The following is a 23,905-nucleotide window of genomic DNA, read 5'->3' as shown; positions in this document are numbered from 1 at the left end:
CATTCAGTCCCTTCTTCCAAGTCGTTAATATAGATTGTAAATAGTTGGGGTCCCAGCACTGATTCCTGCGGCACCCCACTAGAAACTGGTTGCCAACCAGAAAATGAACCATTTATCCCGGCTTTTTGTTTTCTGTTAGTTAGCCAATCCTCTATCCATGCTAATATATTACCCCCAACCCTGTGAACTTTTATCTTGTGCAGTAACCTTTTATATGGCACCTTGTCAAATGCCTTCGGGAAGTCCAAATACACCACATCCACTGGTTCCCCTTTATCCACTCTGTTCATTACATCCTCAAAGAATTCCAGCAAATTTGTCAAACATGATTTCCCCTTCATAAAGCCATGCTGACTCTGCCTGACTGTATTTTGCTTTTCCAAATGTCCTGCTACTGCTTTAATAATGGACTCCAACATTTTCCCAACCACAGATGTTAGGCTAATTGGTCTATAGTTTCCTGCTTTTTGTCTGCCTCCTTTTTTTTTAAATAGGGGTGTTACATTTGCAGTTTTCCAATCTGCTGGGACTTCTCCAGAATCCAGGGAATTTTAGTAAATTACAACCAATGCATCCACAACCCCTGCCGCTACTTCTTTTAAGACCCTAGGATGCAAGCCATCAGGTCCAGGGGATTTATCTGCCTTTTGTCCCATTATCTTACTGAGTACCACCTCCTTAGTGATTGTGATAAATTCCTCCACCCCCCCCCCCCCCCGTAACCTTCCAGATTATACATTGAGTTCAACAATTTCAAATCATAATCTCTACCTTTTCGGATGTCAGCTGTTGGTGATGATTCTGCCAATCCCATTTACACTGCCTCCAGACCCATCTTTTGTGTCTTTACTTGTCCCATTACCATCTCCTTTTGCCTTACACGATCATCCCTTTTGTCATTTAATCTCGCCTGCCATCCACTCTATCACAGACATTCCCTTCTGTTCTTTCCTCCCCTTACCCCTTTCCCTGCCTATGTATTTGCTTAAAACCTGTTACTTGTCTAACTTTTTCCAAGTTCTGACGAAAGGTCATTGACCTGAAACGTTAACCCTGTTTCTCCATCCATAGATGCTGCCTGACCTGAGTATTTCAGCATTTTCAGTTTTTATTTCAGATTTCCAGCATCCGCAGTATTTTGCTTTTGTCCTTCATTTTCTTTCTCCGTTTTCTTTTCACTAGTTTCATAATTCTAGGGCTTTCAGAAGAGACTTCTTTAGAGAGTGGTGAGAATGTGGAACTCGCTATCACAGAGAGTAGTTGAGGTGAATAGTATGGATACATTTAAGGGGAAACCAGATAACAATATGAGGGGGAAGGGAATAGAGGGTTACGCTGATGGAGTTGGATGAGGAAGGATGAGAGGAGGCTCGAGTGCAGCAAGAATGCTGGCACGGACTGGTTGGGCCGAATGGCCTGTTTCTGTGCTGCATATCCTCGAATAAAGCAGAAAACCATGAAACAACCAACTGAGCTCGTGCACTTGCTGTGTGGGCAATAATGAGCATAAACCCACTTCCTGCCACCCGTCGATGCAGGACATGCAGTGCTTATCCTGTGATCTTTTTCTTCATATTATATATTTGAATTTAGAACGGTGAATCTTGGGTTGACCTGAATAAAATTATTACTCTGTGCATGGGATTTGATTTGACCTTTATATTTTCACTGTTCATGCACTATTTTTGTAGCTGTTACGTGAAAGATTATTGAAATAAGAACGCAACCAATGGATCCTGGACATATGTAGTTACGAAATTATCTAAGAGTTTTAAGATCAAGTTTGTGAGGAGCATTTTGTGAAAGCATTTTGAGCAGTATCTGTTTTAAAGGAAAAGTTTGGATGACGAAGTCCTATATCATCCCAGGATACTGTCCCTGTCGTCTTCCCATTATACTTTAATGTGCTCTTGAACTGTGAGACAGGACCTTAGTTAAAGCCTCATCCCACGGACCTTGCCTCCGGCAATGCAGCACTCCCTCGCTCTCTCGAGCACGGCAGTCGAGTGTCAGCCAAGGTTAAATGCTCAAGTCCTGAAGTCGGGCTTGAACCTATAACCTTCCGACTCGGAGGCAAGACTGCTGCCAATGAGCCACGGCTGACACAACAGCAGCTGCAACAACAACTTGCATCAAAAGAGATCCTTACATGCAGGAAGAGCCGAGTGTAATCTAAAGGAAAGTGGGATGACTTGAATTGGGAAAGCTGCAGAGCTGTCAGTTTAGGGACATGCTGAAAATGACATTTATATAATCGGTAGGAGTGGCACAGATTGCAAACCTACTTAAAGATACGAGATGTGTTTATTTTTAAGAGCGGCCTACATCAAAATAGGTTACATTTTTAAATCACATCTGATCTGAGATCAACTGTGACCTAAATTCCTTCTTTAACTATATAGTGCTGTCAGAAAAACTCACGGTAGAATAGCACATGACATGACAAGAATTGCTTGAAATTCTATTATAAGGAAACCAATGGCTGCTTCACTGCATCTGAACAAGCATTAATAATAGGCATTGTAAAAAAAAAAATTAAAAATCATTTAAAAAGCAACCATGACGATTACAAATGGCGAGCTGAATTTAATATGACGAAGGGTCATCAATCTTCCTTTCCACAGATGCTGCCCGACCTGCTGAAATTTCCAGCATTTTCTGTTTTTATTCCAGATTTCAGCATCCATAGTATTTTGCTTTTGTATGAGCTGAATTTAATGTTTTCAGTTGTGGTAAAATGTATTTGCTCTGCATTTAGCTCTGAAAATTCAGTCTGTTGTGAGCCAAGCTTTGAGTCATATAGATGTATACCTGAGGATGTACCAGTCAAGTTAATTTAGGCGTTGCATCTGACAAGACTACACAGGAGTGGAGTCTTGGGAAGAGAAGGTGTCCAAGCTACAGGCAAACTAAATGTGTAGTGCATGAGAAATCTTTAAAAAGGATTACAATTGACAGGAGTGAGTTTAATTTGCAACATGTTTACTTTATACAAACTAGGTCGGACCTAACCCCGAATATATTGGGTTTATCTAAATGGTGTTATCTCAATAGTGCAATTATTTCTCCCACAGTGTAAGTGATTTTTGCCACTCTTCATCTCCACAATCTTCCAAACTTTGTAACTTGTTTTGAGAGACGACACCCTCAAATTGTTTAGCATGCAATCTATATTATTATTATATATGGACTTTTCATACTTGACATTCCAATATCGTGTAAAGGTGTGCCTGTTAAATATTTATATTATCACCACTTGAATCCTGAACAGCATACGATAAGTACAGTTGTAGATTCTATACTTGAAAGATGGTCTGTGCCTGAAGAGAGCATTTTGAGCTGTACAGTGAAGTATTGGTGGATGTAGTCATGGGAGCAGTTTCAGATTATAAATCAGGCATATCGCGCAGCATTAAAATAGATTGACTTCAGTGCAACATTCTTTTTCTATTTTCCCTATGATGTATTGGTACCAATATGCTAAGTACGCCCGGTGACAGCAACAGCCATTGTTCACTCGATGTTTTGTCAGCGGATGCCGTTAGTGTTGATGCCAGTGGCTCAAAACCTATTTTTAAAATAAAGCAAGTGGTGAAGTGGGACATCACAGATTATAGTTTCAAATGGTCAAAGTATGGATCAGGCTAATTAACAGTTATTGTTAATTAGGCCTGGGGATTACTATACAGAGTTTGAATCCACTGTTTGAAGGCAGGCCCAAATTGTAATGTATATGGGGATATGAGATCTGTTCACCTTTATTGAATTTTTTCTCTGTACCCAGGAATGGAACAACTGCATTAAAACCAGAACGTTTTTAACACTTCCCTAATTTTAAATCAAGTTTCCTGTTTTCGTTTTAAATAGATAAATGCCCCGAACCTAAATACCGAAGCTCCGTATATGCCTGTTATATGCATATTTTTGCATGTTAACTTTGTAATAATGATGGAAAGTGTTACACACAAATGGAAAATGTTACACAGAAAGTGCCTATATTCTGTGTGTCAAATAACACTGGATTCACCCCGTCAGCGATGAAATGAAAATGCTGTACATTGTTTCATTTTTTTTTAAACATGCAATTCAACATTTTTTTTAAAGCAAAACTGAAAGCTTGAAATGAAACCGAATTATTTAAAAAAAAAAACAAAGGCTAAAATGAACCCCAGAAGTCTAGGCCGAGTTCTTCCTCCATGAAGTCCTCTTGATTATTATGTGGTTGGCAAGACTGCTTCAAAGTGTACAGCCATGAGTGGAGATAGAAATTAAACCTGGGGAAACAGGATGAGAAGGAAAGTGACACTGGAAGGAGCGATAGATGACCACAATGATGGTCAACTCTCGCTACAGTCTGTATTGATGGCAAATAAGGCGTTAAAACGTCTAGTTTATCCAGGAAACCAAGATTTCTTTTGGCTGCAGAGCTTGATTTCCCATTGTACAAATATACTGCTCTTTAGGAATAAAAATCACATTACAAACTCTGGACAGTGATTTCAGCATCCCAAGAGTAGAGTAGAGTAGATTATAGCATATTGACAAAACCACTAAGCTTTTCCTAGCCATGTAGATAAATCTGGATTCCATTTAACTGCTTTTTAAAAAATGTTGCTGTGTTTTCTTTTTTTCCCTTTTATTTGCTGTGTCTCGTGACAAGGCAGCTTCCTGTCCCTTCGAGATGGTAACTAGAGATAATGTGACATACATCTTTGAGGTCGAGCATTTCCTTAGAAGGCAGCACTTAGTTATAGTTCAAACACTCATAAACCACAGTTTATTAACCGCAGATGTGCTTTGCAGTATGAATCACCTATGTAATGCACTAATCACCAAAAGAACAGGATGAGCAATATAAAAACATATTTTTAATTAAATATTCTTCTTGACTTGTGTATTCTCTACAGTTGAAGAACTGCAACTACGAGGCCATCTGAGGAAGGTGGGGAGTTTGACTGACTGGGGCGGTACACCTGTTGCACTGTAACGCAGGTGTCCTAAGGCGAGCTCAGGGAGGACAGAAACCTCCTGTGAATTCCTTTGTAAGATGATTGGCCTTGCACCAAACCACTGGCTGGAGTCAATCTTTCCAATTCTTTGTCAAATCACAAACGCCAGAGGTCACCTTGCACACATCAAGGATCACTCTGCGCCAATGCTCTTAGCCAAAAGGCCGAGAGCCACTGCACCGTTCCTGGAAGTACTGCAATACCAGGTTCGTGCCATGGAGGTGGATGGGTCAGCAAGCCCACACACCTCCGTGGAGGTGGATGGGTCAATCCACCCCACCCACCTCCTATTTCCAAAAAGCATAGGAGAACCACCTTCCTGAACCAGGGAAAACCACTTTGGGGTCATGGTTACTCCCCTGTCAGGTCAGTTACGCATGATCTTAGCCAAAAGGCCGAGAAGCATCATACCTATCACAAAGGATGATGATTGTGGTTGTTGGAGGTCAATCATCCGAGCCCCAGGACATCGCTGCAGGTGTTCCTCAGGGCAGTGTCCTAGGCCCAACCATTTTCAGCTGCTTCATTAATGACCATCCTTCCATATTAAGGTCAGAAGTGGGGATGTTTGCTGATGATTGCACAGTGTTCAGTGCCATTCGCAACTCCTCAGAAAATGAAGCAGTCCATGCCCGCATGCTGCAAGATCTGGACAACATTCAGGCTTGGGCTGATGTGTGGCGTGAATGTTACATAGAAACATAGAAAATAGGTGCAAGAGTAGGCCATTCAGCCCTTCGAGCCTGGACCACCATTCAATATGATATGGCTGATCATGCAACTTCAGTATCCCATTCCTGCTTTCTCTCCATACCCCTTGATCCCTTTAGCCGTAAGGGCCACAACTAACTCCCTTTTGAATATATTTAACGAACTGACCTCAACAACTTTCTATGGTAGAGAATTATTGCAACTTAAGTGCCAGGCAATGATCATCTCCAGCAAGTGAGAGTCTAACCACCTCCCCTTAATATTCAACAGCATTACAATCGCCAAATGGCCCACCATCAATATCCTGGGGGTCACCGTTGACCAGAACTTAACTGGACCAGGCACATAAATACTGAGGCAACAACAGCAGGTCAGAGGCTGGCTATTCTACAGCGAGTGTCTCAAAGAAACATAGAAAATAGGTGTAGGAGTAGGCCATTCGGCCCTTCGAGCCTGCACCGCCATTCAATGAGTTCATGGCTGAACATGCAACTTCAGTACCCCATTCCTGCTTTCTCGTCATACCCCTTGATTCCCCCTAGCAGTGACTACATCTAACTCCTTTTTGAATATATTTAGTGAATTGGCCTCAACAACTTTGTGGTAGAGAATTCCACAGGTTCACCATTCTCTGGGTGAAGAAGTTTCTTCTCATCTCGGTCCTAAATGGCTTACCCCTTATCCTTAGACTGTGACCCCTGGTTCTGGACTTCCCCAACATTGGGAACATTCTTCCTGCATCTAACCTGTCTAAACCCGTCAGAATTTTAAACGTTTCTATGAGATCCCCTGAACTCCAGTGAATACAAGCCCAGTTGATCCAGTCTTTCTTGATATGTCAATCCCGCCATCCCGGGAATCAGTCTGGTGAATCTTCGCTGCACTCCCTCAATAGTAAGAATATCCTTCCTCAAGTTAGGAGACCAAAACTGTACACAATACTCCAGGTGTGGCCTCACCAAGGCCCTGTACAACTGTAGTAACACCTCCCTGCCCCTGTACTCAAATCCCCTCGCTATGAAGGCCAACATGCCATTTGCTTTCTTAACTGCCTGCTGTACCTGCAGGCCAACCTTCAATGACTGATGTACCATGACACCCAGGTCTCGTTGCACCTCTCCTTTTCCTAATCTGTCACCATTCAGATAATAGTCTGTCTCTCTGTTTTTACCACCGAAGTGGATAACCTCACATTTATCCACATTATACTTCATGCATTTGCCCACTCACCTAACCTGTCCAAGTCACTCTGCAGCCTCATAGCATCCTCCTCGCAGCTCACACTGCCACCCAACTTAGTGTCATCCGCAAATTTGGAGATACTACATTTAATCCCCTCGTCTAAATCATTAATGTACAATGTAAACAGCTGGGGCCCCAGCACAGAACCTTGCGGTACCCCACTAGTCACTGCCTGCCATTCTGAAAAGTACCCATTTACTCCTACTCTTTTCTTCCTGTCTGCCAACCAGTTCTCAGTCCACATCAGCACATTACCCTCAATCCCATGTGCTTTAACTTTGCACATTTAATCTCTTGTGTGGGACCTTGTCGAAAGCCTTCTGAAAGTCCAAATATACCACATCAACTGGTTCTCCCTTGTCCACTCTACTGGAAACATCCTCAAAAAATTCCAGAAGATTTGGCGAATATGATTTCCCTTTCACAAATCCATGCTGACTTGGACCTATCATGTCACCTCTTTCCAAATGAGCTGCTATGACATCCTTAATAATTGATTCCATCATTTTACCCACTACCGATGTCAGGCTGACCGGTCTCTCATTCCCTGTTTTCTCTCTCCTTTTTTTAAAAGTGGGGGTTACATTGGCTACCCTCCACTCCATAGGAACTGATCCAGAGTCAATGGAATGTTGGAAAATGACTGTCAATGCATCCGCTATTTCCAAGGCCACCTCCTTAAGTACTTTGGGATGCAGTCCATCAGGCCCTGGGGATTTATCGGCCTTCAATCCTATCAATTTCCCCAACACAATTTCCCGACTAATAAGGATTTCCCTCAGTTCCTCCTTCTTACTAGACCCTCTGACCCCTTTTATATCCGGAATGTTGTTTGTGTCCTCCTTAGTGAATACCAAACCGAAGTACTTGTTTAATTGGTCTGCCATTTCTTTGTTCCCTGTTATGACTTCCCCTGATTCTGACTGCAGGGGACCTACGTTTGTCTTTACTAACCTTTTTCTCTTTACATATCTATAGAAGCTTTTGCAGTCCGTCTTAATGTTCCCTGCAAGCTTCCCTCGTACTCTCTTTTCCCTGCCCTAATCAAACCCTTTGTCCTCCTCTGCTGATTTCTAAATTTCTCCCAGTCCCCAGGTTCGCTGCTATTTCTGGCCAATTTGTATGCCACTTCCTTGGCTTTAATACTATCCCTGATTTCCGTTGATAGCCACGGTTGAGCCACCTTCCCTTTTTTATTTTTACGCCAGACAGGGATGTCCAATTGTTGTAGTTCATCCATGCAGTCTCTAAATGTCTGCCATTGCCCATCCACTGTCAACCCCTTAAGTATCATTCGCCAATCTATCCTAGCCAATTCACGCCTCATACCTTCAAAGTTACCCTTCTTTAAGTTCTGGACTATGGTCTCTGAATTAATTGTTTCATTCTCCATCCTAATGTAGAATTCCACCATATTATGGTCACTCTTCCCCAAGGGGCCTTGCACAACGAGATTGCTAATTAATCCCCCCTCATTAGACAACACCCAGTCTAAGATGGCCTCCTCCCTCCCCCCCCCCCCCCCCCCCCCCCCCTAGTTGGTTCCACCACCTGACTCCCCAAAGCCTTGCCACCATCTACAAGGCACAAGTCAGGAGTGTGATGGAATACTCTCCACTTTCCTAGGTGAGTCATCATCATCATAAGCAGTCCCTCGGAATCGAGGAAGACTTGCTTCCACTCTAAAAATGAGTCCTTAGGTGGCTGAACAGTCCAATACGAGAACCGCAGTCCGTTGTCACAGGTGGAACAGATGGTTGTTGAGGGAAAGGGTGAGTGGGACTGGTTTGCCGCGCGCACTTTCCGCTGCCTGCACTTGATTTCTGCGTGCTCTTGGCGATGAGACTCGAGGTGCTCAGCGCCCTCTCGGATGCACTTCCTCCACTCAGTGGGGATGTTGCACTTTATCAGGGACACTTTAAGGGTGTCCTTGTAACGTTTCCTTTGCCCACCTTTTGGCTCGTTTGCCGTCTACTTGAGTTCCAAGTAGAGCATTTGCTTTGGGAGTCTCATATCTGGCATGCGAACAAGCGGCGCTGATCAAGTGTGGTCAATGCTTCATTGCTGGGGATGTTGGCCTGGTCGAGGATGCTAACGTTGGTGTGTCTGTCCTCCCAGGGGATTTGCAGGATCTTGCGGAGACATCATTGGTGGTATTTCTCCAGCGACTTGAGGTGTCTACTGTACATGTCCATGTCTCTGAGCCATACAGGAAGGTGGGTATTACTACAGCCCTGTACACCATGAGCTTGGTGGCAGATTTGAGGACCTGGTCTTCAAACACACTTTTCCTCAGGTGGCCGAAGGCTGCACTGGCGCATTGGGTGAGTGCAGCTCCAACAACACTCAAGAAGCTCAACCATCCAGGTCAAAGCAGCCCCCTTGATTGGCATCCCATCTATCACCTTCAACATTCATCATCATAGGCGTTCCCTCGAACGAGGATGACTTGCTTCCACGAGTTCATTGATGTTTCAATAAAGGACCCGATGTTCCAGTCCTGAACTCCATTGAAGGGGTGGAAGATGCCTGTACATGGATTTTTTGAATGTGTGGTGACCATTGCACATCAGCCACCACACTGGCTTGACAGAGCTAGGCCTTTATCCAGTGGCAAGTGTTAACCAGGACGATTGGAGACCTGCTCTGCTGCATGGACCTAGTGCGCACATATATGCAGTGTGGGCTGGCCCATGCTGCCCCTGGGCCCTTTGCTCTTCTGGGCCCCGTACCCACATTTTTCGCACCTCCGCAATGATCTCTCGCTGCTCCTCCGCCACGATCACCCACCGAATCTCAGCCATGATCCCTCATCGCTCCTCTGCCCCTCTCACTCGCCGCATCTCCGCCACGACCTTCCCGCTCCTCTGCTTTACCAGGCCTCGCTAATGCTCCTGCCCACACCCCAAGCAGCGACCTGGTGTCAGTCAATCGCCCACTCGAAGCCATCGCACACTTGGAGCAACTCGTGCTGGAAGTTGTAGTGGTATGCAGTTCCAGCTCTTGTACTTCCCAACCAGCGGGTGTGTGTTCTCGCAGGTCGGGGAGGGGGCCACGATGCTCCAGGGCCCGCCGCTCCAGCTCTTGTACTACTTATACTTCCCGACCTGCGGAGCTGTTCTCTCAACATTCACTCCCTCCACCACCGGCGCATCGTGGCTGCAGTGTGTACCATGTATAAGATCCACTGCAGCAACTCGCTACAGCTTCTTCGTGACCTCAACCACCTAGAAGGACAAGGACAGCAGGCGCATGGGAGCACCATCACCTGCAAGTTCCCCTCCAAGTTATACACCATCCTGACTTATAAAATCATAAGAAATAGGAGCAGGAGTAGACCATTTGGCCCCTCGAGCCTGCTCCGCCATTCAATACGATCATGGCTGATCTGATCTTGGCCTTAACTCACTTCCCTGGCTGCTCCCCATAACCCTTAACTCTTATCATTCAAAAGTCTGTCTATCAACACCTTAAATATATTCAATGACCCAGCCTCCACAGCTCTCTGGGGGAGAGAATTCCAAAGATTCACGACCCTCAGAGAAATTCCTCATTTCCGTTTTAAAAGTGCGACCCCTTATTCTGAAACTATGCCTCCGAGTTCTCGATTCCCCCACGAGGAGGACCCTCCTCTCTGGATTTACCCTGTCAAGCCCCCTCAGAATCTTATACGTTTCAATAAGATCACCCCTCATTCTTCTAAAACTCCAATTATAGACCCAACCTGTTCAACCTTTCTTCATAAGACAACTCCTTCATCTCAGGAATCAACCTTGTGAACTTTCTCTGAACTTCCTCCAATACAAGTATATCCCTTCTTAAATAAGGAGACCAAAGTTGTACGCAGTACAGTTGTAGCAAGACTTCCATACTTTTATACTCCATCCTGTTAGCGTGAATGTTTTCTCGGAAGAATCACTCAACACTCAGAGTCGGTTCCAACGCCAATGCGGCCTTTATTTTTGCCGGCGGGGAGGAAGCCTCTGGACTGGATCCAGGCACTTCTCTCTGACGAACAAAGAAACTCATCGATATTTATATGTTGTACAATCGTTCTTTACAGTTACTCAGCCCACTTCGGCTGGACACAATCCAATCATACCGATTATAGATTACATATAGGTTTCTTTAACCCATTAGAATTCTCCTGATATCTCAGGGGCTGTATGTTCGTTTTTTGTCAGCTCGGGCTGATTAATGACCTCGTTATGTGAGGTGGGCCCGCCCCCTTATCTCTGTTCCTCGGGCTCTGCTTAGCCAAAGTACATTCCACATCAGGTATTATAATGGTTCGTTTATAGTTATCTTGTCTCAAGTGAGTGAACTAAGGCATTCCCGGTAGTGGGCCTCACAGGGTCATTGCTCGGTCAGCCCCAGTTCATTACTTGACTAACTGAGCTCCCATCATGCTTGGGCAGCCATTTTATATGTGGCCATTTTAAACTTATATGAGTTTAGATATATTCAGCAGGTGCCTAATGCCAAGTGTTTTGATATATTCAGCAGGTGCCTACAACAATTCCCTCCTTTCGGTAAAGGGACTAGTCCTAGTCCCCCTTTAACTGACCGCCCTCCGTTTATTAGATTTTGTGTACTCCCTGCCTCAACGTGCTGGCCAGTCACGTGGTTTCAGGAGTCCCGGTTGCTTAAATCAAATTGGCAAAGGTCAAATCCTCCTTCCCCTTTACAAGATAGGCTTGTTTAGTATTTGGGGACCGGTCATGGGTCCCTCTTCGTTGTTCATGGTGCCTGCATGCCTGGCAGGCCATTATGCCCCATGTTATCGCTAAGATCAATTGTATCCCGACCAGTATGTGTGAAATTATTCGAATCCAAGGATGGATGTTCACATTTATTCCCCAGTCCCAGACCTTTCTCCACCAACTCTGACTTTGTAAGTCTACATCGATATCTTCTTCCAGTACTTTGATTTTAGTTTGCAGTTGGTGGTAGAGCTTTACGGATTGACCCACCCTGAGCCTCAATTCTTGTAATACTTCGGTTAGATGTAGGATAGGGACCTGCTCTGGCTCGTCATAATCCTGCAAATGATCGTGGAGCTGATCGGTTACATCAATAACTTCGGGCTTCCGGCGCCTAACCTGGGTGATATGCGCTTGCCCGATCACGACAGGTCGTAGCGGCGCAAAGCAAAAGTTCGGCTGTGGTATTGGGCACTGCAGGTCATTATACTGGTATGAACGCTCTGTGGTAGAGACGCAGTATCTCCCCTTCCCTCCGTAGCCTGCCCTCGCAAAGTGCCTGTGTGCGGGCACTATTTCTCGTACACACCCGTCGGTTCGGTTGAACCCGCACTCGTCTAGCTCACCTCGGCCTACCGGGTGAGGGTATACTGTGATCTTCCCCCCTTTGCTTGCATTCTGTTCGGGGAAATCCCGGTAAGTATGTCGTTTCGGCGAACGGCGGAGGTGGTGGTCAGATAGTAACGTATGGAGACATACTCCGATATTCTCTAGTTGGTACAGGGGGAACAGCCCTGAGTCCGGCGTGGCTATAGGGACCATCAGGACTATCCCTATCCCAGTATTCTTACCCATCTGGCAATCTGGAATTGCTGGGTATACTCAGGTCAGTCCCTTCAGAGTACAATTATCCAGTGTCTCCCTCTAGCTAGCCAACTGAGCTAAATGTGAACTGTCTATCCAATCGGGTGCTTCCCCGCGTTGGATCTGGTCGAGATTGTGGCGGATCTGTCCCACCATCCACAGACCATAAGCGTGACAGAGTTGCCCCTGTCTTTGCTTTCCGGTATCTTCCTTTTCTCTATCAATGAGGTGATTGATGGTTTTGGCGTGAGCTTCCAGGACTGAGATGCCATCCAACTGGATTTCGGCACCCTCCTTTCCGAGGTTGGCTTGGTCTTCCTGGTTTTGCTCCACCCTTTCTAATAACCCCTTCATCACCCCTCTCGTTTAACCCTTGTATGTCTATCGAGTTTACTACGGAGGTCCCTGTATTGAAGCCGCTAGCAACATCATTAACTATTCCCCTCTTTATCCTGGGGGCTGACCCCTGTCCTCGGAATCTCCTGGCACCCATTGCATCGGCAGCCTGCTGCATTACAACTCTTCTTAATACATTGTACATTTTCCTTGACTGTTCTGTACAGTATTCCGGCATCTGGATGCCTGAAATATTGATCAGGACAGGCACAATTTCATGTTTAACATTATCATACAATAATTCCCCTTCGTTGTACATTACAATCCCATTTTCTGGTCCCTTAGTAGTTATGGGACAAGGCAGTTCCTCGGGCAATGTCGTGGTTCTTATGGGGCGCGGTGTCGGAGGGGGTGAGAAGCATACATACAATGATATTGCAACCGCCCCCACCTCCTCGTAGTACCCACACAGCCCCACTCCCTTTTTGCGGATGACTGATTGCTGGGACTGTCCAGGAGGCTCGCAAATTATGCCGAAAGTACATTCATCGGGCCCTTTGACATCCCTCCGTTTAATGCAGCTGCTCCTTATACCCGTGGAGCACTGTACACATACCCGGTTCTTATTAGAATTCACTTGTAACCATGCATTAAAATAAGTCCTGCCCTTGTTCCAATCCTTGGCTGCTGGGATGCACATTCCATCCGTTAAATTAAACAAGACTCCATAGTTCATGTAGTTGTTTATTTCCTGAGTGCGCTGCAATCTGTTGGTATCATCCAGCGTTTGCGTGGGTCTTGAGGTTTCCAGTATCATGAGTCCCCAGAGTCGAAGTCACCACTGCGGTCCCATCTTGGTGAGAGTTTTATCTGAAAATTTTAAACAGATAGCCTGGTCGTCACCAGGTGTTAGGTTCTGGTCTACTTGTGTCGCTGTCACTCTGTGGAATCGGAGGTAAGGATTAGGTTAATCATATTCTTTATAGTCGTACCATCGCTATCACTTCATGTCCCTGTCTGGGCTGCCGTCGGTTTTGCGTTTGAGCCTGCTGTGCTCGAGCCTGCACGATTACCCATCTAAATATTATCCAAACTCCAATTAACACCAATGCCACCACTATTCCTCCAAACATCGCTGTCTGCTTTACCGTTAGGTTGGGTTTGTGGACTACACCTACCCACCGTGGGGTACATTGGCTCTATTGCCATAGGTGACGGTGCTATGGCTGCGCACTGCACTATCTGTCTAGTCCCGTTTTTTAAAACATCTCTTCCAGCCTGTTTATCTTAGCTTTTAACTCTTGACCAGCTAGTTCCGTTTTATTTTTATTCTGAATATCCCACCATTTCCTCTGTCTGTCAGGTGAGTCTTCTTTATTTTATTAAGAAATCCAAATTAATAATGTCCAGTATAAAACAGCTCTCAATGGAAAGGGTTAATTCCTTTACACGTTTGTAAGAAAGCCTGATGTCATTACGTGACTTCACGTAATCATCCGAAAAATTCTTTTTTTTAAAGTCTTTGTGCCTTCAAAACTTGCTTAGAAATTAGGAATCCGTTAAAACAGCATAAATCATTAGTAAAGTGGTCATAATAAAAATTTTCTCATCAGGAAAGACAGCATTTTAGATTAAACTCCAATTTTTTCTTAACTTCTAATTCAAGTACTTGCCAAAGAATTTTTAAAAAAAATTGATTTAAAACGAGACCACACATTTTTAATAGCTATTTTGTTTACTGAAATTCAATTTTTTTTTTTTAATTTCTCTCTCAGCACAAAATCTAAACATCCGTGCCAGTTCCATTTTCTATAAGAATTTAAAAATTCAGTAAGATTCTCTAATTCCCAGTTTTTTCTTTCTGTGCTGAGTTCGCATAGCTTAGATCTTTTCTCCTCGTTATTTTCATACTCTCCTGCTTGTTTAGACTGTTCGGGACTTTTCTAGATAAACACTGTCCATTTTGGAAATCTTTTCAAACTGCATTGAAACTTTCTCATAATTTAAAATCATTATCAATGTAGAGTGTCTTTTACCACCTCCAAAATTTTTTTTTTCCAACTAAACCAATATCTTTTTCACAGTCGATATCAACTAGTATTTAGTAAGTTATGTCTGTTTCCATCACAAACACCCCCCTTTTTTTCTTGAACACCTAATTAGTGCGTTACGTCCTTTTTTTTTCAGATCACCTTTCTTCAAATGTTTTTTCTAAACTGCTAAAGCTTGCTGTTCCAACATTTTTCAAAAGTCCCTTTAACACCTTCGCAGATAGCTCGCCACTCGCCCAGGAGTTTGATCTGATCCGTGAAGGTATTTCTAGATTGTTTCCAAACCTTTTAGTTTTATTTCTCCTTTTTTCTTTAAGGGATTTAATTTAATAATTAAATAAAAAACATTTTAGTTGAATCCATCTCAGTATTTTGCTGTGCCTTCTCTTAATATCTCAAAATCCCAATTCAAATTTTGTAATTTCAATCTTTATTTAAAACTCTTTTTTTGAGCTAGAAGCTTTTTTTTTAAAAAGGCATTCTTTATCTCATTCCTAGACTAAATTTATGTCTTTCAACCCAATGTAATCAATGATTGCGTGTTTTCTTTCGACAAGTAAGTGAGCGTGTCAAATAAATTCTTTTTTTTTAACCATCGGGACCATGTATTTTTTATCTTTTGCTCAACAAACCTATCCTTTGTACATTTCCTAGCTCTGTAACTTATCATCCGAATAAATCCACACCTGCGTTTCTAACTTAAAATGTCTTAGAACTTCCCACATACAGGACAACACTACAAAGGGTTAAAAAAAACTTTCACTCTGTTTAGAAAAGTGGGTGGAGCTAAAATAAACAGACAGTTGCATTCCTCTTCCAACCAGGCTTTCGGAAACATGAAAACATAAAAAAATTCATTCCACAGTCAAAAAAATCACACAAGGATTCTCAACGACAGACATTCACAAAAGTCTCTCTCTCTTCATTCAACAAAGCTTATTAATTTTTTTTTTTGGCCGGCTCTATTCTTGGATCCATACTTCACTTAAGATAATCACCATCAGGTTTTTTTTATTTCTTACATATTGAGTTAGTTTTACGTGGGCTCGCAGTGTCAAGACCACAGCCTTTTCATTTTTATCTTTCTTTTCCTTCTCCCACCATTCCCGCTGATTTGCTGACAGGTCCTGGGGGTCCCATCCTGACTTAATCATCTTCTCAATTAGTTTCTTTTGTTTTTCCGCCAGGTGGCGGGTAAGGGACCCTTCTGGTCCCCACTCGAGGTTATTTGTTTTATTGGCCATTCCTGGGTAGGACTAGAACTGTTAGGAAACTACTCTGAGGTATGCTTTCTACCCAGCGTAACTTGTAGTAGACCGTCTCCTGGCTACTGTCAGGTCACAAGTTCTGTTGTGACACAAACTTATACAATTCTTAAAACGCGTTTAAGCAATTCCCGCAGTGCTCTACGTATCCTTAACGACTACCTACCACCGTTCTGTCCGTTGATCCGACCCTGTTCACAGGTTTGGATTCCGTTAGTCGCTGCACACCGCTTGGCTCCACCCCGGGGTATATTTCAAATCACACTACTGGGTCCGGAAGATGTCTTTCAGTATCACAATCCCAAGGTCCAAGTGTGTTCCCGGCACCTACTTAGTTCCTGGCCTTCACGTGGGACTAAAGTCCTCTTAATTCAGGCTGAGGCTAGGTGTTTGAGATATTGGACCGTCTCCTCGTGTCGATCAACCAGCATCCACCTTCCGCACCTGTTATAAAATTTTGTTTAAGGTATACTCACCCGGTTTCTCCAAGAGCGTTCAGCAACCTCGAAATCCTGTTCGTGACGCCGCTGTTAGCGTGAATGTTTTCTCGGAAGAATCACTCAACACTCAGAATCGGTTCCAACGCCAATGCGGCCTTTATTTTCGCATGCGGGGAGGAAGCCTCAGGACTGGATCCAGGCACTTCTCTCCGACGAACAAAGAAACTCATCGATATTTATATGTTTTACAATAGTTCTTTACAGTTACTCAGCCTACTTCGGCTGGACACAATCCAATCATACCGATTATAGATTACATATAGGTTTCTTTAACCCAATAGAATTCTCCTGATATCTCAGGGGCTGTATGTTTGGTTTTTGTCAGCTCGGGCTGATTAATGACCTCGTTATGTGAGGTGTGCCCCCCCCCCCCCCCCTTATCTCTGTTCCTCGAGCTCTGCTTAGTCAAAGGACATTCCACATCAGGTATTATAATGGTTCGTTTATAGTTATCTTGTCTCAAGTGAGTGAGCTAAGGCATTCCCGGTAGTGGGCCTCACAGGGTCATTGCTCGGTCAGCCCCAGTTCATTACTTGACTAACGGAGTTCCCATCATGCTTGGGCAGCCATTTTATATGTGGCCACTTTAAACGTATATGAGTTTAGATATATTCAGCAGGTGCCTAATGCCTACAACAATCCCTTGCAATACAGGCCAACATTTCATTTGCCTTCCTAGTTACTTGCTGTACCTGCATGGTAACTTTTTGTGCTTCGTGTGCGAGGACCCCCAGATCCTCCTCTACCTCTGCATTTTGTAATCTCTCTCCATTTAAATAATAATTTGCACACTCATTTTTCTGACCAAAGTGGATAACCTCACATTTTCCTACTTTATACTCCATCTGCCAAATTTTTGCCCACTAACTTAGCCTGTCTATATCCTTTTGCAGGTTCTTTGCGTCCACCACACAACTTGCTTTCCCACTCATCTTTGTTTCATCAGCAAATTTGGCTACATTACACTTGGTCGCTTCATCAAAGTCATTAATATAGATTGTAAATAGTTGAGGCCCCAGCACTAAGCCCTGTGGCACGCCATTAGTTACGGTTTGCCAAACTGAGAATGACTCATTTATCCCGACTTTCTGTTTTCAGTTAGTTAGCCAATCCTCTATCCATGCTAATATAGTACCCCCCAACCCTGTGAACTTTTACCTTGTGCAGTAACCTTTTATGTGGCACCTTATCGAATGCCTTCTGGAAATTTAAATACACAACATGGTTCCCCTTTATCCACCCTGCTCATTACATCCTCAAAGATCTCCAGCAATTTTGTCAAACATGATTTCCCTTTCATAAAACCATGCTGACTCTGCTTGACTGTGTTATGATTTTCTAAATGTCCTGCTACTACTTACTTAATAATGGATTCCAGTATTTTCCCAATGACAGATGTTAGACTAACTGGTCTATAGTTTCCTGCTTTCTGTCTCCCTCCTTTCTTATATAGGGACTTCGCCTCTCGTTAATCGTCGTTGGGTCAAAATCCTGGAACTCACTCCCTAACAGCATTGTAGGAGTACCTTCACAAGGGCTGCAGCAGTTCAAGAAGGCGGCTCACCACCACCTTCTCAAGGGCAATTAGGGATGGGCAATAAATGCTGACGACAGCAATGCTCACATCCCAGAACGAATGTCTTTCTAGAGTGATCATCAGTTATTAACCCACAAGCTTTTAGTTGTGACCTCTATGTTTGTATATGTCTGCAAAGCCTTTACTCAAGCCTATGAAATCGTGTTGGAATGTGACATTCTTCTGTTTTCTATCTCTGTACAGGCATGGCTTGGTGCTGTATAAAATCTGCTCAGATTTCTCTCTTTCTTTATTTCTGGACAAATAGCTAGAAATGGAGATACTTTTAAGGCACTTCATTTGGCGTAAACTTGGGGAGTCCACTCACAGTGAGCTGACCTTATCAATTACCACCCTGTCACTGCCCAAAAGTCATCACCGATACTGCTTGGTCTTCAGGCCAAGGTTTGTTCCCTACGTCTACTGGGACTGATCGGTGTGGATTTCTGGAGAAATAATAAGATCTTCATTAACACCAGAGGGCATGCAATATTATCTGGTTATGACAGAAGAGCCGTTTGATTGGGCTCAGTATTGCCTGGCATTCCTCTTTCCCGCACTTCTTATTTGACCTGGAGTCCCTGTTGGCATCTAGTTCCCAGTATTCATTTCTGGACCATGTTCAAATCTATGATGCTGCCATGACTGAGATCATTGACTTGAACTGTTGAGCTTAAAGCGAGGCTGGTTTTGAAGTCAACCAAGGTGGTGTTTTTCCTTAGCAGACCTGTAGCCAATGTATCATAACTGGGGGTTAATGTGACAACTCAAGAATTGTCATCTATCTTGATGCTGATGACTCCAGGGATTAGACCTTTCCATGAATCAATGCCAAAAGTTCTAAATCAACCAGAGAAATATCTCATCTGCAATTGAAACAGGAAGTTTTTAAAGAGATGGTGCGGGGAGCAGTGAGTGAAACAAATTTTGCAGCCTTCCAGGAAGAAATCTGGAAAAATTGAATAAGAATAATACTGAAATTGTGGATGCTAAACCCTGCCACATAAATGGGATTAATTCTCAACATTATGATAGCCAAACTTGTGTGCTGCCAAAAGGAGTTTAGGTATGAAATAAATTTGTCAGTTTTATAACATCCAGTATGGAGAGATCACAGAATGTCTTGAACTCTATTTCATGAACCAATACTAAGGCAGGGAGGACATTGTATGGTTCCAAGTTCAGCAAAAGAATGTTGAGCTTTCGCTTCACGCTAAGAATAATTTACTCCCGGGCTGGCACTTTAAGATTTAAAGCATATTATTCATCTCTAATGGACATCCTAAGGAGGAAGAAGGATTTTGCTGACATGAGCTATGGGTGATGTCCTTTGATTGCTTCTCCAGTAATCCTGTTTTTCCTGTTTTGGAAAAATTCTGACTTGTGCTCGTTTTAAAATTGTGGTTCAGATCAATTTTAAACATGCATTGGGGCTCTAATTTTAATTCTTTTATGTTTCTTTTTAACTCCAGAATGAACGAGCATATTCCTTTTGTGGAACTATAGAATACATGGCTCCAGAAATTGTTCAAGGAGGAGATGCAGGACATGATAAGGTACATGGTCTCTGCCAAAGTTTGCGCTATATTGCAAGCGATTTGTCTGGAATCAGTAGTGGGTGTGGATATTTGCTATAGTAGTACAGGTACTGTCAAACTATTCAGTGCTCAGTGTCGGTGTATCAGTAGGACTTTCATACTTCACATCCACAACATTATAAATTTGGCTCAAAAGTTCATTCTGTACATAATCGGTTCAGAAGATTTTTTTATTGAATTTTTAACCTTTCAATTAAGGAACAAGAAATCCATTCTGTAAACAATCATTGTTAACAATTAGAAAGGAAAACCAAGGACAAGCAGCTGCTGCTAATCACGTGTCTTGCCTAACCAAGCACTTTATAGTAGAAAGGTTAATTGACCAGATTTTGCGGTTGAAATGACGGCAAACTGGCAGCTAAATGTGGAAATCCTGAAGTTGCGGTCAGTCATTCTCTGCTCTGCCATAGGCTGCGATGTGGAACTCCCCATAGCCGGCAATCAGTGGAATCTGTTGAACTGACGAAAACATAAGTTTTTCCAAACTAATTAAGGTTTTAAACACCCCATTAAAAGTTAAGCCTTGTTGGAATAGGTATAACTGGGGTTTTAATGGCGTATTGACTTGAACAATCGTTCTGGCCCTGAAAAAAACATTTTATTTGTGGAATGCCTCCAACAAAGCTTTTTTTTTACACTTCGGCTCTGAGGCCGAGATGCACCGCCTTCCTCGGAACACATGGGCCTGGATCACCAATCAGAATGTAGTATTCTCATTGATAGTAATGGGAGCTAGGAGCTCCCGTTACTTTCAATGAGAATACCCCATAAAAACAAAAAACACACACACATAAAAAGAACGTTTCACTTTTTAAAAAGTAATGTTCTATAAAAAAATTATTTTTTGAAAATAATGTTTTAATAGTGTTAAACATAAACTTACCTTCATGGGCAGGGTTTTTAATAAGTAATAAAATTTACTTTTTCTATCTTTTAAAACTCTTGCGCGTAAGGCCTGCTTTTACCAAGCATAACAGTTTGAAGGACATTCGCTTGTCAAGAGTTGGGCAAAATAGCCCCCATCTCTTCCCACGAAGGCCCTTCACCCGGGGAGGCGCACGATCTGTCAGAAGAAATTTTGATCGATCACAAGTGCCGGGTTTAGCTTTGCGTGCCTAAACCCGGAACTTGCGGGGCTCTTCGGGTGCATGCGTATATCGTTGCACCTGGAGAGGTCACAATTTACGGCCCTAGATTTTTAACATTTAAAAAAAATTAATTTAATTTAAGTTTGATTGTTATTTCAGCTTCTATCTTACCCCATTGGTAAGTTCCAATCTTTATTTTGCTCACTGTAAAACGTTTTAGAAAGTGAATTGACTCAATGCTTTTTATTTCCTGGTTTGCTGTCTGTGAGAATTTGTCAATGTGATTGCTTAGACAGCTTGATGATATCACTGTGGCTCTATGCTAGGGATCCCCTTTTTACATCGTTACAATCAATTTAACGTCAAGAAAGCTTAATTTTTCAAAGCTTTCTTTGAGGTCAGCGGCGATCGTCGTCGCTTCGCTGCTGACCGCAAATTCAGGGCCATTAATATTTGAAATGCGACTTGTCTGAAGTGAATCTTGAGAAGTCAATCTCCAGGTTGTTTGAAAGTCTTTTGGTAAAAGCAAAGAAACTCAGAAATCCTCAAAGGAAGGGAGACATCCCTTGGTCGCAGTTGAGGAGTCTACTGATGCAAGGTGGGAAAACCTTTTCAAAAATTATTTTGAAAGCTTTGACTGGTTCATTAAGATACCGTGACCAGCAACTGTTTACATTAGCATTTTCCATTAGAAATGTTTACATGGTCTGTTTTACTGATAAATATTGACAATGAAAGCGTGACTCCGATTTTGACTACAAGAAATAGGGTTTTTTGGGACCGGAACTGCGTGAGTGTACATTTGTAGCTGCAAACCTGATTGTCTACATGGTAATAGTGACTTTGTGCTCAATTTTCCCCAAAGCATTTTTTTGGTGTAGTTGAAGAGTTATGCCTGATTTTTTGGGGGCCTAAGTATGCCAAAAAAAAAGATTCTAAATTTCCCCGTTGGATTCGTTCATTTTGGCGTGGTCTAACCCGATCTTTAGTTTTGGGGGTGGGGCCTTAATCTACGCCAAAAAGATTGGGCTGCCATGGTAACCAGGGACACAATGCGAGATGAAGCATACAGCCAGCCCCCAACACATTAGAAGAATTGAAAAACACATAGCAACAACTTACCTGCAACCCCACCCGAAGGGCTTGCCGGTCTGGTCCCATTCCCATTCTAGGTCCCCGGATTGTCTGTCTCTGTGTGTGTGTGTGTGAACCAGGGACCGAGAATGGGACCGGACAACCTTCGGGCAGAGTTGGAGGTAAGTTGTTGCTATGTACTTTTCAATTCTTTTAGTGTGTCTGGCCAGCTGCACCAATTTCCTTAACTCTAGGGAAGGTTTTTCAGCCACATATGCTGGCCTAAGCAGAACTGGAGTAATTCTCAGCTGGCCAAACTTCACTGATTGGCGTAGGTGGCTGGTTACGCCCCCTTTGGCTGAAAAAAAATGAACCTAAAAAATTCGTAACTAACTGACTTACACTGGTGCAAATTGATTGGGGAAACTGTGGTTTTTAAACTTAGGTCAAAAAGAGCAGCCTGCTCCAAAAAAAACACGCAAATCACTGGGGAAAATTGAGCCCTTTGTATGTCGTTATTGAGAGTTTCACACGCAGCTCACACTTAGTCAACAGTGAGCTTAAATCTGTGTTTGCCTGTGGTCTGTTATGTATTGTATGTGAGTTCAATTGCTGCAGTCTTTATCTTGCAATTTCCCCTAGCTGTGTTCTGTTATTTGGCTCCATCACATGCATAGCATTATCCTTTTCCTCCACCAGCACTTCAATTAGGGGAGTAGATTAATCCATCCGCAGACGTTTTAATGTCACTCCTTGCACAACCAATGGCATCCGTCCTTCGGATGAGACATTAAACTGAGACCCTGTCTGTGCTCCCTCAGGTGGATGTAAAAGATCCCATGACACTTTCAAAGAAGAGCAGGGGAGTTATCCTGGGTGTCCTGGCCAATATTTATATATATCTCAATCAAATCAATTAACTGGTCATTATCACATTGCTGTTTGTGGGAGCTTGCTGCGCACAAATTGGCTGCTGCGTTTCCTACATTACAACAGTGACTACACTTCAAAAAATACTTCATTGGCTGTAAAGCGTTTTGGAACGTCTGGTGGTTGAGAAAATTGCTCTATAAATGCAAGTATTTTTTTTTAATGCCTCGAAGTATGGAGAGGACAACTTATTCAATGACCTTGTTAAGGTTAGCAAACTGGCCACTTCCCTTCCCCGTTCCCACCCCCAGGGTCACTGTAAACTCATATCACCGCAGTTGAGAGCCCAATGTTCTTAACATTGGAGCTGTTGGGTTACCAACTGTGATTATATTTTAATGACTGTGTTGCTGCATTGTGTTACATGTCATAGTTTTGTACTTGCAAAGTGAATCTCATTAAGCAGAGCTGCTCTTAGCCAACAAAATGGATTGTAAGCACTGCACAACATTTGTATTGTTCAACAGAGAATCTAATTAAAGGTTACAGCCAGGAATTTTCTTCTGTCTCTATACTTTTGCTGTTTTTTTTCCCTATAGGATGTACAAGTGAATGCAGTAGCAGATCAGACTTTACGATGCACAGTCTTTCTGTAACTTAACATTAGCCCTCTTCTTTGTTCAGGCAGTAGATTGGTGGAGCCTTGGAGTCCTGATGTATGAGTTAAAAACTGGAGCGTCACCTTTCACTGTTGATGGAGAAAGGAATTCACAAACCGAAATTTCAAAGTAAGGAGTGCAATTGCTGTTGGTAGCTGAACTTCACCAGATAATTACAGATGAAGGAGGTCGTTTGGCCCATTTTAGTTCCTCTATTCAGAAAGACAAGGTTAGATAAAGTAGGGTAGGAGGAGGCTCATGTGGAGCATAAACACCGGCACAATGGCCTGTTTTTGTTCTTACCTAATCCTAGAGACCCCCCATTGGTGCATCCAGTACTTCCCTGCATGATTCCAGGG

The 23,905-nt window shown here is 43.1% G+C and overlaps 1 protein-coding gene and 1 pseudogene across 3 annotated transcripts in view; one reads left to right on the top strand and one right to left on the bottom strand.

The window, feature by feature from the left end:
* Positions 1-23,905, top strand: part of rps6ka5 (ribosomal protein S6 kinase, polypeptide 5) — a 292,840-nt gene that overhangs the window by 205,959 nt on the left and 62,976 nt on the right. For all 3 annotated transcript variants that reach the window (XM_070879670.1, XM_070879669.1, XM_070879671.1), the window contains 2 exons: positions 19,730-19,813; positions 23,572-23,675. In XM_070879670.1, coding sequence (XP_070735771.1) covers positions 19,730-19,813; positions 23,572-23,675 — 188 coding nt within the window. The remainder of the gene's footprint in view (positions 1-19,729; positions 19,814-23,571; positions 23,676-23,905) is intronic.
* Positions 5,179-5,416, bottom strand: LOC139263619 (U2 spliceosomal RNA; annotated as a pseudogene).

Source organism: Pristiophorus japonicus, chromosome 4 (assembly GCF_044704955.1).
Source record: "Pristiophorus japonicus isolate sPriJap1 chromosome 4, sPriJap1.hap1, whole genome shotgun sequence".
NCBI lineage: Eukaryota > Metazoa > Chordata > Chondrichthyes > Pristiophoridae > Pristiophorus > Pristiophorus japonicus.
The sequence above is the reverse complement of the archived record's forward strand: the minus strand, read 5'-3'. Positions and strand labels throughout refer to the sequence as shown.